The sequence below is a fragment of the Xenopus laevis genome, chromosome 1S (assembly GCF_017654675.1).
Source record: "Xenopus laevis strain J_2021 chromosome 1S, Xenopus_laevis_v10.1, whole genome shotgun sequence".
Lineage (NCBI taxonomy): Eukaryota > Metazoa > Chordata > Amphibia > Anura > Pipidae > Xenopus > Xenopus laevis.
Window position 1 is genome coordinate 43,540,172 of NC_054372.1, and position 19,798 is coordinate 43,559,969.

The 19,798-nt window shown below is 36.3% G+C and overlaps 1 protein-coding gene across 1 annotated transcript; it reads left to right on the forward strand.

Annotated features, from left to right (window-relative positions):
• Positions 1 to 501: 501 nt before the first annotated feature.
• fga.S (fibrinogen alpha chain S homeolog) lies at positions 502 to 9,647 on the forward strand. The gene is given in 6 exon segments (NM_001086860.1): positions 502 to 575; positions 2,094 to 2,219; positions 3,627 to 3,810; positions 6,145 to 6,290; positions 7,422 to 8,490; positions 8,815 to 9,647. Coding segments are annotated over 6 exon segments (2,292 nt in total). The 5' UTR covers positions 502 to 518; the 3' UTR covers positions 9,525 to 9,647.
• The last annotated feature ends 10,151 nt before the right edge of the window (positions 9,648 to 19,798 follow it).

Here is a 19,798-nt window from a genome sequence, read left to right on the forward strand (position 1 = left end):
TGCCAGTCTCCCCACACACATAAGCATTTGTGTTTAGGCAACATGTCTACAATAGAATAAGTTAGAAAAATAAAAAGGGACAGTGTATCAGTGTGTTGCAAGATTTTCTTGCACAGAAGATGTGGCAGGAGTGTTTATTTACTTATAGTCCAGTTATATGTCAACCTATTAAGAAACATTTTCGGAAGTTGTTTGCAAAATTAATGCAGGAAAACAATAGTAAACCATGAGGCAAAGGTTCAGACGTGTCAATGCATTTGTTTTGGCCCTCTAGATATTTAGCTTGACCAATCTCTCTTTTTCATGGTGAAAGAACCTTAGGTCATTTGGAATAACCTTAGTTATGTTTGATCTGTACCTTGACTGCTCGGAACAGTGACACATCAGATGGGGTTGCAAGTAGTATTTGTTGAGTAAACACAACACAGACTAATGATTGACAACAGAATAGTGCCTAGGCTTAAAAGGACAAGACTTTACTCCATGGTTATTGTAGGCATCATCGAGTCCAAGCCAAGATGATTCAGTGGGCAGCCCTAATTACATTGCTTCTCTGCTTTGCAGGCAGTGTATGGGTATGATTTCTTTTTATTTTGCTTATATTGCAATTGTTTTTCTTTTCTTATTCCTTATACTTACTTATTTGCTAATTTATGATAACACTCTGCCGTAATCTTTCTCAATCTGGCAAGCCAAGTACCTGTTTTAATGTCTATTACATAATGCAAGCTACTAGTATGTTCTAGAAATATTGTAATATGTATGTATAACTTTATTTAAAAAGCACTATTAAAATATGCAGCAATCGATCTATCTATCTATCATCTATCATCTATCTATCTATCTATCTATCTATCATCTATCTATCTATCTATCATCTATCTATCATCTATCTATCATCTATCTATCATCCCCCCCCTACAAAATAAATTCCAGGAACATTATCCACGTTAGATATATTATGTGCAATAGATTTATACAAAATATACATACATCCTTTTTCATACTGCAACTCATTTGCCTTTTTTATATATTTAATCTAGATGAATTGCTTTGTTATTTGATATACCATATCCCAGTACTCGGTGAATAATTTGCAAAGTAATAATATCATCATGTAAAGTCAATCATTTTCCCTATGAAAATTGCTTACAGAACCTTCAGTGAGCTGAGGTTTTTTTTAAGATGTCTATAATTAAAAGATAATATTTGCATATAAATCGGCAGAAGCTAGGACATGGAACTCTGTGATTCATTGCATTCTCCCTTAAGTTATTATTGCACAGGTATGAGATCCGTTATCCGGAAACCCGTTATCAAGAAAGATCTGAATTACAGAAAGGCCCTCTCCCATAGACTCCATTATAATGAAATAATCCCGATTTTTGATTTCCTTTTTCTCTGTAATAATAAAACAGTAGCTTGTACTTGATCCAAACTAAGATATAATTAATCCTTATTGGAAGCAGAACCAGTCTATTGAGTTTATTTAATGTCTACATGATTTTCTTTAGACTTAAGGTATGAAAATCCAAATTATGGAAAGATTCGTTATACGGAAAGCTCCAGGTCCTGAGCATTCTGGATAACAGATCCCATACCTGTATTGTATTTATTCATATAGCGCCACAAATGTACACAATGATTTCATGGGCATAAACACAAACAGGGAGAGAATAAAATATGCATTGCAATGAGGATACATATACTACAAACCACAACATATTTCTAAATGCTATATGAGGCTCACATCAGTCTATCATCTATATTGCTATCTATCATCAATCTTTGTGTCTATTAATATCTCTATCTATCATCAATCTATTTTTGTCTATTAATATAGCTTGCTATCTGTAGTATGTATACATCTATCAATGTTAATATACTTTCTGTATTTACATACTCTATTATCTATATGCCTAGCTATCCATCAATTGTGTGCAATATTTTGCACCATTTATTGTAACATTTCTGCTCCTTTAGCATGTTTGCTTAATGTTGTAACTCCAAACTGAATCTTTATTTACTTTTCATTACTATAATACAATAACCGAAGTTTTCATAATATCTTTTTGTTGTTATTGAAACTTTAGTCTGAAGGAGAAGGCGGCATTGAAGCACAGGGAGGAAGCATACGTGGTCCTAGAATAATGGAATCTAAAGCAGAATCTGACTGCAAGCAGGAAAAGAACTGGCCTATCTGTTCAGATGAAGACTGGGTAAGAGTGTTTTGAGTGTTGTATTATAACTATGCTGTTAGTGAGACTTTAGGTGACAAAATTAGGGATGCACTGAATCCAAATGCCTGGTCAAGCTCAATACGAATCCTTAAAATGATGTGAATTTTTGTCACAAAAAGAATTGAAAAAACCTTCCAAACTCTAATTTATTTAGCATATACATATGCAAATTAGGGTTTGGATTCTGTTTGGGATTTGGGCTGAATCTTTCATGAAAGATCCAGGTTTCGACTGAATCCTAAAATAGTGGAATCTGTTCATCCCTTAACAAAACAAGTCCCATTAGTGTACAAGACACAAGCAATATGAATAATCTTTTTTTGCTCCTAAGCATGAACAGGTGCCAAATTGGGATTTGGTTGGCATGGTGCTTCTGCTACTCACTCTTAATAAACCAACAAGAGATTAAACAACAAAAGAAAGAAAATCTGATACCGTTTTGTTGGCTGATATAATTTAACCAAAAAGTCTCAGGTTCTGTTATCAATTTTAAGATGCTTTTGGCAAAAGTAACTGCAGTGGCTCGTAACTAGGGTGAAAAAGCCTACCACTTTTTGTAGTTCTTATTGCTTATATACAGTATATTAAAGGAGAGAACAAGTACACTATATATCCACAATTAATGTTTTTTTAACTGCCTTAAAGGAGAACTAAACACTAAAGATGAATAAAAATGTAATATTTTATATAATGACCTTATTGCACCAGTCTAAAGTTTCAGCTTGTCAATAGCAGCAGTGATCCAGGACTTCAAATTTGTCACAGGGGGTCGCCATCTTGGAAAGTGTCTGCGACACTCACATGCTCAGTGGGCTCTGATCAGCTGTTGAAAAGCTAAGCTTAGGGGTCGTCGTAAATAATCAAGCAAAAAATGAGGTTGGCCTGTAATATAAGCTGATCCTACAAGACTAATTATTACATTCTAATGCTAATTGCACTGGTTTCTGTGCTGCCATGTAGTAATTATCTGTATTAATTACTAATCAGCCTTATATTGTGACATTTATATTCTATGTGTACTGTATATTTCAAGTTGGTCCCTAAGCTCAGTAAGTGACAGTAGCACAGAGCATGTGCAGTGAATCGGCAGAAAAGAAGATGGGTCAGCTAATGGGGCATATTTGGAGACAAAGATCTTTACTGCTAAAGGATTGTGGTTGCCTTGGCTGGTACAGTAGCTCAAAATATAATGTACAACATTTCTAGACTTCACTTGAAGCTTTAGTTCTCCTTTAAAAACACATAATCCATATACGTAACTGTTGTGGCATACTGTTTTTGAAAAAAAATTCTCTCTAATGAGAATGCATGTAATCGTTATGTCAATATTTTGCTTATTTTTCTATGTCATGTAAAACTATGACATCATTTAAATCCTATTTGCAGGGTCCCAAATGTCCTTCTGGGTGCAGAATTCAAGGATTAACTGATAAAACTGATAAAGATTTTGCCAAGAGAATTGAAACAATTAAACAAAAATTTAAGGATGGAGAAATCAGTTACAAAAGTATAGATGTGCAAACCAAGCAAACATATGAGAATCTCAAGAATAACCTTATACAAGCCCAGCGTAAGTACAGTCCTGATACAATTTGAATTGGAACCCTCTTCCATTCAGTGTGACACATAAGTGATCTATACTAACAGGACCAGGTTCTTTTCACATTGAAGGTTCTATGATTTACCCAAGTTTTATCTCTTCCAGCAACTCAAATATATGGCATTCTGGTGGGTTTAGTTCAGTCTGTAGGTTTTGTATAACTCAATGAATACTGATCACTGATCTTTAGCGGTCACCTACCATTTTCAAATTCAAGTTTTCTGAACTCAAATGTTCAAGATTTGTCAAATGAGGAAAACTCTAAAACGAATTGGCTGCTTAGTGTGAATTAAAAAATGGCATTAAATTGGGTAGGTCAAATATAATTCTCCCATGATTTCTCAGTTCAGTAAATAATATTTTGTATATAGTAATTATTAGTACATACCATCTCAGCAGCTCATACTCAAACTAGTACCATATCCTACTATGGTGCTACAGCATTAAATGGAACAATACCTGTGTGTTGAAAAATAATTATGAATATTCTTTTATTATTATTATTATTATTAATAATAATAATAATAAGATGACACTTTTATCCTTACTACCGCCTCCTAAATGAGTAGTGTTTGTTTCTATACTGAGTATTATTATCCTTTGTTTAAATATTACCCGTATCAACATTTTTGCATGCTTTACCATTGATATCTATAAATGACCTCTTCTTTTCTCTAACTTCTGCTGGCCCCGCTGGCTTATAGATACTGAACAGTTCATTGAATGAAAGTACTTTCAAAGTAATCTATATTTCTTAATGAGCAGAAGGAATTCTCAGTAAATGCATCTCATTTTGGAATTTATGGTTTACATGGTGTATTTGGCTACTTTAAAGGGATGTTCACCTTCCAGTTAACTTATTTTAAGCAACATTTCAATTAGTCATCATTGTTTATTTTATTTATAGTTTTTTTTAATTATTTGCCTTTTTCTTCTGACTCTTTCCAGCTTTCAAATGGGGGTAACTGACCCCATCTTAAAACAAATGCTCTGTAATTCCAAACATTTATTGTTTATTATCCTTCTTTCTATGCAGGCCCTCTCCTATTCATATCCTAGTCTTTTATTAAAATCAATGCATGGTTGCTAATTCGAATTTGTAATTTAGATACTAGCCAACAAGCTGCTGACATTGCAAACAGTAGAGCTGCTGAATAAAAGCCTAAAACCAATAATAACAGATAGAAACCAACTTCAAATTGTCTCAGAATAGCACTAAACTAGGGGGCAGATGTATGAAGGGTTGAATATGGAGGGTTAATTAACCCTCGATATTCGACTAGGAACAAAAATCGTTCGACTTCGAATATCGAAGTCGAACGATTTAGTGCAAATCCTGCGCTCGAACGATCGAAGGATTTAATCAACGATTCTAATCGAACGATTCGAAGGATTTTAATATAACGATCGAAGGAATATCCTTCGATCAAAAAAACTCAGGCAAGCCTATGGGGACCTTCCCCATAGGCTAACATTGACTTCGGTAGCTTTTAGCTGCCGAAGTAGGGGGTCGAAGTTTTTCTTAAAGAGACAGTACTTCGATTATCGAATGGTTGAATAGTCGAACGATTTTTAGTTCGAATCGTTCGATTCGTAGTGGTAGTCGAAGGTCGAAGTAGCCCATTCGATGGTCGAAGTAGCCCAAAAAACACTTCGAAATTCGAAGTTTTTTTAATTAGAATCCTTCACTCGAGCTTTGTAAATGTGCCCCTATAAGTTAACTCAAAGGTGAAGACATATACAGTCAGCTGTGTAATAAATATAGGTGATCATGTAAAGTATATTTGAGCCTGCCTAGTGTCCTATTAGATTCTACAAACCTATTGTATGCTTTTAAGTGTATTCATAGAATCCCTGCCATATAGCAGGACAAGACTATTATATATTTTCACCAGAAAGGCAATAGGAACAGTTACACGAGTTTCAAAAGTTTACACATAATGCAAAAAAAGTTACAATATATTTTTAACTATTAAATAATAACTGCCCAAATTCTACTGGTATACATATTATAACACACACTGAGGCTCATTTATCAGCACAATTGGGCAGTAACCCACAGCAAACAATCAAGTGCTTGTTTTTTTTTCAGGCAGCTGCAGGTAGAACAATAAATGCAACAATTTGATTGGTTGCCATGTGTAACTGCCCACTGCATATTTGCCCAGTGTTAACAAATGACCCCCAGTGTTTCTTTAGGTATAAGTGGAAATTTAATTGTTACAGTATACCATTACACACACTACCAAACACACTCAAAATGTGTGCAAAGCTGCTAAAATGATTGTGGTTTAACTATTTTAGAAAGTGACGGAAAGTATAATCAAGCATCTGAGGATCTCCGTAAGAAAATCGAATATTTAAAGCTGAAAGTTTCCAATCAAGTAGAACGAATAAAATCACTGCAAAGAAACATCAGAGATCAGGTGGTGGAAATGAAACGTCTTGAGGTAACCAATTAAATGAATCTATCCCCTATATACAGTATCTATCTCTCGTTCTACACTCCTGCCTGTGGGGCAGATTTACTAAAGGGTGAAGTGGCCATCGATATCGTAAATTTGCCATCCGCAGGGACATCGGCAATTTACTAACAGGGGTAGAGATCAATTCACTAGAGAAAGGGTAAATCGCTAACAAAGTTTTGCGCCCTTTCACCAGGCGAATTTTCCATAACATTACCGCCAGAGTTTCCTTGACAATTTAGACCTGGCGAACTGATGAGATGATGCTACATCCTCCTCAATCTTATGTCAGTGACATAATCAGATCCTGTATGCCGAAAAGTTATACAAAATTATATAAAAAAAAGCTGGAGTTTTTTTATATTTTAAAGTGGGATTGTATTTAAAAGTCACCGCCGTTCGTCACCCAGTCCCCTCCCCTTTATTCATGCAAATTTTCATCATCTGGACCGGAGCAATGGGAATTGGCACATGGGAATTTAAAAAATGATTGTATCTCCAGCGCATCCCACTGTTTTTGAACCAACGTGGGTGTGGTTGGGCAGCATGCCTCCCCCCTAAAATCCTGCTGCCCTAGGCCCGGGCCTAGGTGGCCTTTCCACAAATCCGGGCCTGATTAGAGGATTTCTTTTGTCTTTATTTTGCTTCCTTGGACATTTGTGGTGCAAAGTGTGGCAAAGCTTTCGCAGGCAAAAACTCGCACTTTAGTAAATTTGCCCCAATATTTTAATGAAATTCACTACAGGTATGGGACCTCTTATACAGAATGTTTGGGACCTGGGGTATTCTGGATAATGGATCTTTCTGTAATTTGGATCTTCATATCTTAAGTCTACTTGAAAATCATGTAAACATGAAATAAACGCAATGTGCTGGTTTTGCTTCCAATAAGGAGTAATTATATCTTAGTTGGGATCAAGTACAAAGTACTCTTTTATTATTGCAGAGAAAAAGGATTTTTTTAAAAATCTGAATTATTTGATTATAATGGAGTCTATGGGACACAGCCTTTCAGTAATTCTGAACTTTCTGTATGGGCTTTTGGGTAATGGATCCCATACCTATACTTTGAAACCAAATAAATAATACTTTTTTCTGTTTGAATGTGTTTTTCAGGTTGACATTGATATAAAAATCCGTGCTTGTAAAGGATCTTGTGCAAAGAATACAGACTACAAAGTGGACCTTGACAGCTATAACAACATACAGAAACTACTCTTGCAAGCTGAAACCACAGACTTGAGTAACCAAATGAATTCCATACGAGTGCTAAAAATGAAGCCCATTAAGGATTCTCCTGTGGACTCTCGCTATAAAACACTGGCTCTTGACAAAGACCAAGAAGCAGAGTTTCCAATTTTCAAGGACATTAATCAATATTCATTTGTTTTAGAAGGGACAAAAGAAGAGGTAAAAGGCTCATCTATAGGAACCTCATCTGTTGTATTTCCTTCCGGCAGTGGGAAAGACGTAGATTTTCAAGGTTCCAAAGGAACACAGTCAGGGACAGTGAAAGGGGGAGATCAGTCAACCAAGGTCATCACAGAAAGTCGGACAGTTTCATGCACTAAGACTATAAAGAAGAGGGTAATAATCACACCAGAGGGCCCTAAAGAAGAAATAATTGAATCATATAGTGGTGGTGCGGAGTGTGAAAAATTAGGAAAATTTAGCACAGGTGACACATTTGAAGCAGGGTCTGATGGAACTCGCGTTATCAAAATTTCTGGAAGTAGTTCTTTGGGAGATATCAGTAAAATTCCTTCCTTTGAAGAGTTTTTAAGCTCATCTGGGAAAAAAACACAAACCAGCCAAACCAGTAGCAGTAGTAGTAGTAGTAGTAGTAGTAGTAGTAGTACCTATTCTAAGGGAGTAACTCACGATGCCTTTAGTGATCTGGGAGAAGACGAATTTGATGACTTTAGCCATACTGGACTTGATTCACCCAGCTTTACACCCATTCAAAAAGAAGGCTCATCTACATATACGAAGACTGTGGTTTCCAGCAGCAGCAGGGGAAGCACCAAAGATGGCACTCAGTTCGATATTAAATCTATGAAGAGTGGGCCAGTGTTTGATGACTTTGGCCCCATACAGCACGATAATAGTGAAGAGGACAGGCCTGATTTTCAGGCCCGCACTGTGAGAAAAGAAACGAAGTTGGTTGGAGATTACACTGGGAAAGGTAAATGAAAGTAAAAGGGCAGTGTGAGGTTCAACTTTAAAACCAGGAAAAAAATTACACATAATCTAGGCAACAAAACCCCTTTACCTAGCTTGTTTTAAAAATGTAATAAAGTAGATTGTCTATCAACAATAAAAAGTTAACAAGTAGATACGCATGCCACGTGCAGAATTAACATAAATAAATAACATAAATGACACTAAAACTACAATAACTTCACATATATCATTAAAAAATTGCCATAATATCAATGGCTTTATTTTTGTCAGTCCAGGTCTCATGAATTAAGTATAGCAAACCAGATAAAACTGCATTTCTTTTTAGACTGTGATGATATCCGTCAAAAACACAGTTCTGGTGCCAAAAGTGGCATTTTCAAAATCAGGCCAGAAGGATCCAGTAAGGTGTTAACAGTGTATTGCGATCAAGATACCCAGTTGGGAGGATGGATTTTGATTCAACAGAGAGAAGATGGATCAGTTAATTTTAACAGAACCTGGCAAGACTACAAGAATGGATTTGGCAGTGTGGATGCCAGTGGAAAAGGAGAAGTCTGGTTGGGCAATGAAAATATCCACTTACTGACCCAAAAGGATGCATTTCTTCGAATTGAGTTGGAGGACTGGTCAGGGGAGAAGGCTTATGCTGAGTATAATTTCCAGCTAGGGTCAGAGTCAGAAGGCTTTATTCTTAAAGTATCTCAGTATGAAGGCACAGCTGGAGATGCCTTGATAGAAGGATCCAAAGAGGATGGAGAATACACGTCCCACTTTAACATGAAATTTAGCACATATGATAGGGACAGTGACAAGTGGGAGGAAAATTGTGCTGAAATGTATGGAGGGGGGTGGTGGTATAATAACTGCCAAGCTTCAAACCTTAATGGAATTTTTTACATTGGAGGTCAATATGACCCGAGAAACAGTGTTCCTTATGAGATTGAAAATGGAGTTGTTTGGGTACCTTTCAAAGCAGCAGACTATTCCCTTAAAACTGTCAGAATGAAAATTAGACCTGTTGAAACATCAGGTTAAGCTATATTCTTATAACCCCGCACTCCCATGAAAAGTTTAATGTATTATTATGTGTTTTTATTTCCTGGCTTACTATTTTCCATTTGTAATTATGAACCAACTAAATAATTCCTTTATGCCTAATGAACTGTGTATGTTGTGTTTTGTTCGATGGTTAAGTATCAGCTGCTGCCTTTTCTTCCCTAATATCAGATCTGTCGTAAACCTATGTAGTGCAGTGGTGTTCATTCACTGAGTTTGCAAATTATGACAGAATACAACTGCCAGCATCTTCCAACAGTGTAAGCCTGCTAAGAAATACCGGGGATCTGTAGAACAAGCTAAACCTTTTAGTATAACCATGGCAATGAAACACAAATGTTAGCAATTAATAAAAGACATACATGAAAAAGGTGCCCTAGTTACTGAGATAAATGTAAATGTTTTGTATAATTTAAACTGGAATATTAAATGACAAAATGTTTATAGGCCTTAAGCTGCAACAGTGATGTCCTCCCACAGACTTGTATCGGTTTTATACTGATTGATAACCCTGGTAGATCCTAGTTGGGTATAGCTAGAAGTATGTGTCTGTGTTTGACATGCCTGGTATTCATAAAGTAAGCAACCACGTGTAGCAAAAAGGTTCGCAACTGGCAACCCTCCAACACATCTTAAACAAAAACATTGTATTAGAGGCATGTTTAGGGGGAGTAGGACAATGGCAAGAGGGTCATCCATTGAAATGCATGAAATGAGAATGACAGATAATAGCGTCGGAACTTCGTCTTAAAAAAAATTCAGTTGAACAGTGCAAATTGGGGAGAACCTTTTACATATTCAGTGGGAACATACATACAAACATTTCTAACCTAAGTCTAAATATTTCTAACCACATACTTATTGCAGGTATAGACACAAGTAGCTCATACTGTATATAAAAATGATTAGAATTGTGTAGTAGTCACACAGGTATATACATAATTCATTTCAACACTGCTATCTACTACTGACTCTACACCACTTTTTGATCATAGTGAATTTTATATTTTATTCCTGAAATTCCTTATGCCAGTAAGTCTCCCAAACAGGAACTGAGAATTACTAAGGGAAATGAGGAAATTAGCAGAGATGTCAAACTTAGCCTCAACATACTGAATATTTTCTTTATCCTAACCAAATGCATATATATACTTACATTGTGTGTATATATATATATATATATATATATATATATATATATATATATATATACAAAATGATGTTATTTAGGGGTATAAAGGGTGTAGGTCCCTAGAGATTTAAAATGATTACAGGTCATCTACAATATATAAATATTGTCTGTAATTCAGTGCAACTATCCATCTCTAAGCGTTAGCCTGTAGCAGATACAATACACTTAATTTTCTAAAAGCCAAAGTAAGTGATGCAATTTTGCTTATTGGCAGGATATCAGATGCCCGTCTGGGTGTAGGGTGGAAGGACTAATCAACAAGACTGGCAAACAGTTCATGACTCGAATGGACAGAGCTAAACAATCCAGCACTGCAAGTTATTCCAGTCACATAGAATCACTTTCTGCAATAACACAACTTCATGACACCTTTGAAGAAAACATGATTAGAGATAAAGGTAATAGTCTGGAAACTGCTGGACATTCTAAAACATCTATAACTTGTTTGTAATACTTTTAATATATTTGTTGGAGTTGTCAAATGGATATGATACCCCCATCCCAACTGCTATACCAATGCATATAACATGCAAAACACACATAAGGACAGATTTATCAAGTGTCGAATTGATAATTGGAATTTCTAAATTTGAATTTTGAGTTTATTTTAATAATTCGACTAGGGGACCTCCTACAATCAATTTGGAGTCGTTTGGTGGACTTTTGAAAAAAAATAATTTTTATTTGGTGAAAAAACTCGAAGCTCGATCCTATTCCTCCGTTTTTAAAAAATATAATTTTTTAAATACATTTCGATTGGTCGGTTTTTTTAGAATTTTAAAGTTTATGGGAGTTGATGGGAGTTTTTAGAAATCCCATGAACTCGAAATTTGACGGTTGATAAATCTGCCCCTTAAGGTGATACTGACACTAGGGGGCTGATTCATTAAGGGTCGAATATCGAGGGTTAATTAACCCTCGATATTCGACTAGGAATTGAAATCCTTCGACTTCGAATATCGAAGTCGAAGGATTTAGCGCAAATGCTGCGATCGTACGATCGAAGGATTATTCCTTCGATCGAACGATTAAATCCTTCGAATCGAACGATTCGAAGGATTTAAATCCAACGATCGAAGGAATATCCTGCGATCAAAAAAACGTAGGAAAGCCTATGGGGACCTTCCCCATAGGCTAACATTGACTTCGGTAGCTTTTAGCTGCCGAACTAGGGGGTCGAATTTTTTTTTAAAGAGACAGTACTTCGACTATCGAATGGTCGAATAGTCGAACGATTTTTACTTCGAATCCTTCGATAGTCGTAGTCGAAGGTCAAAGTAGCCCATTCGATGGTCGAAGTATCCCAAAAAAACTTCGAAATTCGAAGCTTTTTACCTTCGAATCCTTCACTCGAAGTTAATGAATCGGCCCCTAAAAATGTTATTTTCAAAATAGGAATCTACATGAAAAGTTAACTTTAGGGGGCCGATTCATCAAGGGTCGAATATCGAGGGTTAATTAACCCTCGATATTCGACTAGGAACTAAAATCCTTCGACTTCGAATATCGAAGTCGAAGGATTTAGCGCAGATAGTACGATCGTACGATCGAAGGATTATTCCTTCGATCGAACGATTAAATCCTTCCAATCGAACGATTCGAAGGATTTAAATCCAACGATCGAAGGAATATCCTTCGATCAAAAAAACTTAGGAAAGCCTATGGGGACCTTCCCCATAGGCTAACATTGACTTCGGTAGCTTTTAGCTGCCGAACTAGGGGGTCAAATTTTTTTTTAAAGAGACAGTACTTCGACTATCGAATGGTCGAATAGTCGAACGATTTTTACTTCGAATCCTTCGATAGTCGTAGTCGAAGGTCGAAGTAGCCCATTCGATGGTCGAAGTAGCCCAAAAAAACTTCGAAATTCGAAGCTTTTTACCTTCGAATCCTTCACTCGAAGTTAATGAATCGGCCCCCAGGTCTTGTTGATCGTTTTTGTAAGTAATTGTTACTTGTTCCAAAAACTGACTGTTTTGCCAACCTGACTGTCCTTTCTCAACTTGTCAGTTAGAGTTTCTAATGCTAACGGACTTCTGCTGCACAAATATGGCAGCCCTCTCAATAAAGGGGGTAAGAAAATTAAAAATGTAAAAGCATCATGCAGATACTTTTATGGCAAAATTATAAATAGCATTCAAAGACAATGTTATGATAGATATTTAAAAAGTTTATTTTCTGGTACTAGTGTCTCTTTAAGAATTAATCAAAAATATCATCTTTGAGAGAAATTAAACTACTTTTAAGTAATATTTTTAAACTATAAATAAGAGAGCTAAAAGGTGCCTTGAATGAAAGAAATGATAAATATATATGTACAGTGTAAGAGAAAGTGTATAATTCTTGGTGTTGGGCCACACACTTGTTGTGACACTATGGGTGGCACAGTACATGAATGCAAGAATACGATGCAATGGGTTTGTGCCTTTAAGCCTTATCATGTATATAAATTTTGCCAAGTGAAACCACAGCCAAGCAAGTGCAGACTGGGAAAGTCATGGTAGCAAAGTTCATAATTGGTAACATTAGGGGGCAGATTTATCAAGGGTCGAATTTTGAGGGTTAAAAAACCCTCAAATTCGACCCTTGAAGTAAAATCCTTCAAATTCGAATATCGAATCCGAAGGACTTTAGCGCAAAAGGTTCTATCGAATAAAAATCGTTCGATCGAACGATAAAATCCTTCGAATCGAAGTATTTTAAGCGATCGATCAAATGATTTTTATTCGATCAAAAAGAAAAGTGCTCTAGAAGGTCCCCATAGGCTAACATTGTACTTCGGTAGCTTTAAAGTGGCGAAGTCGAAGTTTTTTTTAAAGAGACAGTACTTCGATTATCGTATGGTCGAACAATTTTTACTTCGAATCGTTCGAATCATTAATTTGATCGAATTCAATTGAATTTGACCAATTCGATGGTCGAAGTACCCAAAAAAATACTTTGAAATTCGAATATTTTTGCATTCAAACTATTCACTCGAACTTAGTAAATTTGCCCCTAGGTAATTCTAACTTTTGCTTTTCCATGTTGTGGGTAACTGTACCATTTTTCAGTGACTTTTGCAAAACAACTAATGGCCACTACAAATGACTCATCTGCTACTATCCTTCAAGACAGAAGTGCAAAACTCTTTTTAGGACATTGTTTCATGTTCTGTGCTCTGAAGATAATTATGCTTTTCCTTAGATGCCATCATTGGCTTTGCAGGAATTGGAGAAGAGTTGCGGATGAGATTGCTGGCTCTTAAACTCAAAGTGAAGGATCAAGTGGTTAAAATCAAAGGTTTGTTAAGCAATCTACAAGATCAGCTCCTGGAAATGAAAAGAATTGAGGTACATACCATATCTTTATATACTAAGAATGACAGTCAAAGCAAGTACATTGAATATTTACTTTACGTATCACACAACTACAAGCTATAAAAATAGTATCTTCTATTTTTATTGTCTATTATTTACAGTATATAGCACAAACCCAATTCTGCAGAAATTATTCATACCTTCCAGATTATGTCCATGCTGGAGTTGAAGTCAAGACCCCAGCTCCAAAGCAGCAGCACAAAATCATTGAGCCACTATGCTAAACCACGGAAAGCAACGATGAAATTGATTAGCTACAGACAACTTCACTGTTGTAATTTCTATCATAGATCACATTCATAATTATGAAGTCCAAAAGGTTGACTCTCAGAATCATTATTCCTATGTGGCAGTTTGCTTTCTTAGGATGATCTTAGGTTGATCCACTGTCATTCCTGTTCATATTAATGAGGAGCATCTTGCTCCCCGACTTGTAGCCAGATGATTTGCTACAAATAGTGTAGGAAAAACAGATGTGTGTTTGTTTTTAGTTTTCTACACTGAGGGGGTTATTTATCAAGGTCCGAATTTTTCTATGTATTTCTAACATAAAAATCCAATCAACTCCGACTGCCCAAATGGGCCTTATTTATCATTAAAAAGGTCTGAAAAAATTGGGTCAAGCAAAAATCCGAAAACTTTAGAGCTTTGCCCGAAAAGTACAAATTTCTGAAATTTGGAGAATGATAAATATCCCCCTGAATCTTTGTTCAATATAAAGAAAAAATTTAAAAGATGATTTAACAAAACCTAGAGGGGTTATTTGTCAAAGGTCGAATTTTAGAGAATTTTTTATTTTTAGTGAATTTTTTAACTCTAATAAATCTGAATGTGCTCACAACTCAAATGGGGGGTTATTTATGAAAAAAACATCTAACATTCGATCGAATAGGAACAAAAACTCGAATATCAGGAAGGCTCTTAACATCTTCAAATGGTTCAACGGACCTCTGCCATTGACTTGAACTCGGCTGGATTTAGGTGGTAAAGTATCGAATTAGGGTCGAGGTGTGATAAATCTCACGTTCAAATTTAAATTCGAGTTGGTTGTTTTAAATCCGTAATTGTGAGTTTTGACCAAAAAACTAATTCGATTTTCCATTCAAACCTTAGTAAATTTTCCCATAGGTGTCACTCTAGAAATAGCTGTAAGGCTACGTACAGAAGACCAATGACTTGATGAATAACAATAACTAGGTGAAGGTGAGGATCAGGGGATTTGTAGCTATTCTTGTATAATACCTGTTGTTTGGATAATGTTTTTCAGGTGGACATCGATATTAAGATCCGTTCCTGCCAGGGATCCTGTAGTAATGTGTTACCATATATGGTCAACCTGAACAATTATGCTGCATGGAAGGCACATCTGGCCTCACTGAATACAAACAATATGAAAGAAATGCCAGGACACTTGCGTCCCATCAGTCTGCTCCTCGTACAGCAGAATGCCACCAGCCTGGAACATTCTATTATTACTGGAGGGAAGCCGCTGGGGTTTTTTGAAAATATCCAACAATACACATTGAAGCTGGGAAACTATAACGAAACAGTGTAGTGTAGAATATTTACTCCACTTTTTCCAAACGTATAGCATGTTGTGACTTTTCTATTGCAAATAAAGAGAATTAGATACTAATGGGATCTGGAAAAGAAATGGGTGTCAAGGCACATCCAAATTATTGAAGAAACATAGTACACACTTGGTTGCAATTAAAGGGATTCTGTCATCTGAAAACATGTTTTTTTCAAAACGCATCATTTAATAGTGCTACTCCAGCAGAATTCTTTCTCAAAAGCCAAACAGATTTTTTTATATTCAATTTTGAAATCTGACATGGAGCTAGACATTTTGTCAATTTCCCAGCTGCCCCAAGTCATGTGACTTGTGCCTGCACTTTAGGAGGGAAATGCTTTCTGGCAGGCTGCTGTTTTTCCTTCTCAATGTAACTGAAGGAGTCTCAGTGGGACATGAGTTTTTACTATTGAGTGTTGTTCTTAGATCTACCAGGCAGCTGTTATCTTGTGTTAGGGAGCTGCTAACTGCTTACCTTCCCATTGTTCTTTTGTTTGGCTTCTGGGGGGGAAGGGAGGGGGGTGATGTCACTCCAACTTGCAGTACAGCAGTAAAGAGTGGTTGACGTTTATCAGAGCACAAGACACATGACTTGGGACAGCCGGGAAATTGACAATATGTCTAACCCCATGTCAGATTTCAAAATTGAATATAAAAAAATCTGTTTGCTCTTTTGAGAAATGGATTTCACTACAGAATTCTGCTGGAGCAGCACTATTAACTGATTCATTTTGAAAATAAAAAAAATCCCATGACAGTATCCCTTTAAGTTCAGAAACCTAATCGCCCCAAAACCCTGTACCCCTGAAATCTTGTAACCTACTGTGGTCTATTCACTAATCACTATGATTCCAATTTCAAACAAAAAATACTACAGTATATTATTTTTAACAATATTTCTGTTCTATCACAGTCTACTGAAATGTTGCCGTTTTACAGTGCATACACTCCAGACAATGCACACATCTTGCTAACACTCCTATGGATATCTCTCTCTTGATCCCAGTTATACAGTATTAGGCTGCCATCTTTTATGTATACCCAAACCAATCACAATCAAATGCTCATGTAGAAAAGTGTTGGGCATGTCACATATGTCTCTTTCTTAATTTAACACTTTTTCTTTCTTTATTAATTTTTTTTTCTTCTATGCCATTTTACACTTCATAAACAAGACCTTTGTATCTTTCATGTAAGAAAAATAAATAACAATTTCAATAAAAAATATAAAGGTATGGGATCTGTTATACGGAAACCCATCATCCAGAAATCTTGGAATTACAGAAAGGCCACCTACCATAGACTCTATTTTATCCAAATAATCCAAATTGCCTTTGTAATAATAACACAGTACCTTGTCATTGATCCAAACTAAGATATAATTAATCCTTATTGGAAGCAAAACCAGATTATTGTGTTTATTAAGGGGCCGATTCATCAAGAGTCGAATATCGAGGGTTAATTAACCCTCGATATTCGACTAGGAACTAAAATCCTTTGACTTCGAATATCGAAGTCGAAGGATTTAGCGCAAATGCTGCGATCGAACGATCGAAGGATTATTCCTTCGAACGAACGATTAAATCCTTCGAATCGAACGATTCGAAGGATTTTAATCCAACGATCGAAGGAATAGGCAAGCCTATGGGGACCTTCCCCATAGGCTAACATTGACTTCGGTAGCTTTTAGCTGCCGAACTAGGGGGTCGAAGTTTTTTTTAAAGAGGCAGTACTTCGACTATCGAATGGTCGAATAGTCGAACGATTCTTAGTTCGAATCCTTCGATTCGAAGTCGTAGTCGTAGTCGAAGGTCGAAGTAGCCCATTCCATGGTCGAAGTAGCCCAAAAAAACACTTCGAAATTCGAGGTTTTTTTACTTCGAATCCTTCACTCGAGCTTCATGAATCGGCCCCTAAATGTTTACATGATTTTCTAATAGACTTAAGGTATGAAGATCCAAATTATTTAAAGATCCATTATCAGGGAAACCCCAGGTCCCAAGCATTCTGGATAACAGGTCCCATACTTGTACTGTATATACAGTAGATATATATATTGAACATTTGATTTCATAACATCAAATGCAACAATTCCTTTTAAAACTGCCTAGTTAAAATGACTTGTTTTGAAGGTAACCAGTTTTAAAAGGGTCAAAAATAAACTGAAAAATAAACTGCATGCTCAGTAAGATTTTTCTAAAGGAGATCATCAATTTATAATGGGATATCAATAAAATATTGTAGAATAGATGTGGAAATAAGATCAATCCTGCAGTGATCAAGCTCTTCTTATGCTCCTAATATTTGCCCTAACAAAATAAGGCACAGCACTAACCCTAACAATGGGATGCCAAGGTGGAGGCTGCCAAAATTCTCTCGTGGATTAAATTACTGGCTAGTAATGGTGTGTCATTGGAGTGGTCTGGTCCATCCATTTTCATTTAGGAACCTGCCTCATCTGATTTATGTATGTAATATTGTTGCACTGAGATGCTTTTGGGGACTGTGTTTTAAGGATACAAAGACATTGTTTATATACTGTAGAAAAGGAACAGCCATGAATATCTTATATATCTACAATTCTGTTTAAGACTGCATGGTTGTCCGTTTATGTTATGACTTTTTCGTGAAAATATGTTTTACAAATAGATGATCCTACAAAATATGCATTTGCATTTAGTGTATTTATTTTTACTCTGTATCCGACTGGGTTTGCATGTTTAAACCTGGCAATGTTCTTTGTTAAGTATTCATTTGAAGGAATAAAAAGTTATATTTAACTTTATGGAAGTCAAGAGATCTTTTTTTACTAGAACTACGCTCATATAAAACAACAATACATACAAACACACACAGACAGTAGAACCACATTGATTGATACAAGGAGGCAGGGGAAAGAAAAGGATAGTTTCTTGGATTTTGTTAGGAGTGTCAGTGACATGCACATTCTCAGAGTGCCTCGAGCAGCTGCTGAGAAGTATAGGGGTTGTTGCAAATCAGCTTGATGCTACAGGGCTGATTATTACATTGTACAGAAGATGGTTAGTGTTTTACTGTTTCCATCACGTCACTTTAATTTCCTTACAAAGTGGATTTATTTGTGAGCCGTTTTTGGAAAGGTTTCAGTGTGTCTTAGATACACTTGAGAGTCCAACTTGAAGGTTAAACAGTGTGAGATTTGGACCTCCAAAGAGGCCCTGAAAAAGTATGACAAGCGCTGTATTAGAGGAAAAGTAACACTGAAAGCTTCAAAGAACTACCCCTGGTGCCATGTGCAGAACACTTTATTCCTTTGAAAGCTCACCTGGCGCTACTTTTACCCTTTACTTAATTCCAGCTTTAGGGTCAGGGCACACAGGCAGATTGAGGGGGATTAGTCGCTGAATCTGCCTGTGTGCCCTGACCCTTAAAGGGCATGTAAAGTCTAAAATAGAATAAGGCTAGAAATGCTGTATTTTGTATACTAAATATAAACATGAACTTACTGCACCACAAGCCTTATCAAACAAATAATTTATGCTTTCAAAGTTGGCTCCAGGGGGTAACCATCTTGTAACTTTGTTAAACATCTTTGCAAGACTAAGACTGTGCACATGCTCAGTGTGGTCTGGGCTGCTTAGGGATCGTCATAAACAAAGCTGATTGAGTTCTGCATGGCTGGGAAGTAAGGCGGGGGCTCCCCCTGCTGATCATAAGTATGATTGTTTCCCTGCTCAGCAGTTAGGGACCATCTGACAATTCCTATCCACAGCAGTAAATGAAGGGGGAATTTCACTGCATACAGTCAGGTTTCTTATACAAACAGTACACATTTTTTAATTGAAGTATATTGGAGATAGGTTTCTTTTTCATTAAAGAAAATAAAAATGGGATTTTATTTTTTTGCCTTTACATGCCCTTTAAGCAGGAGCCCTTAAAGGCTGCCATAGGTACTTATTTCCCCTTTTTGTTGTAATCCACAAAGATGTTTTTTAATAAGGGGCTGATCAAATAAAACCTCAGAATGAAAATAAAGAAGAATTGACCTGTGACATTTCTCTTATATGAGACTTTCTGAGAAGAATCAAGAAATACAGGTATGGGACCTGTTATCCAGAATGATTGGGACCTGGGCTTTCCAGATAAGGGA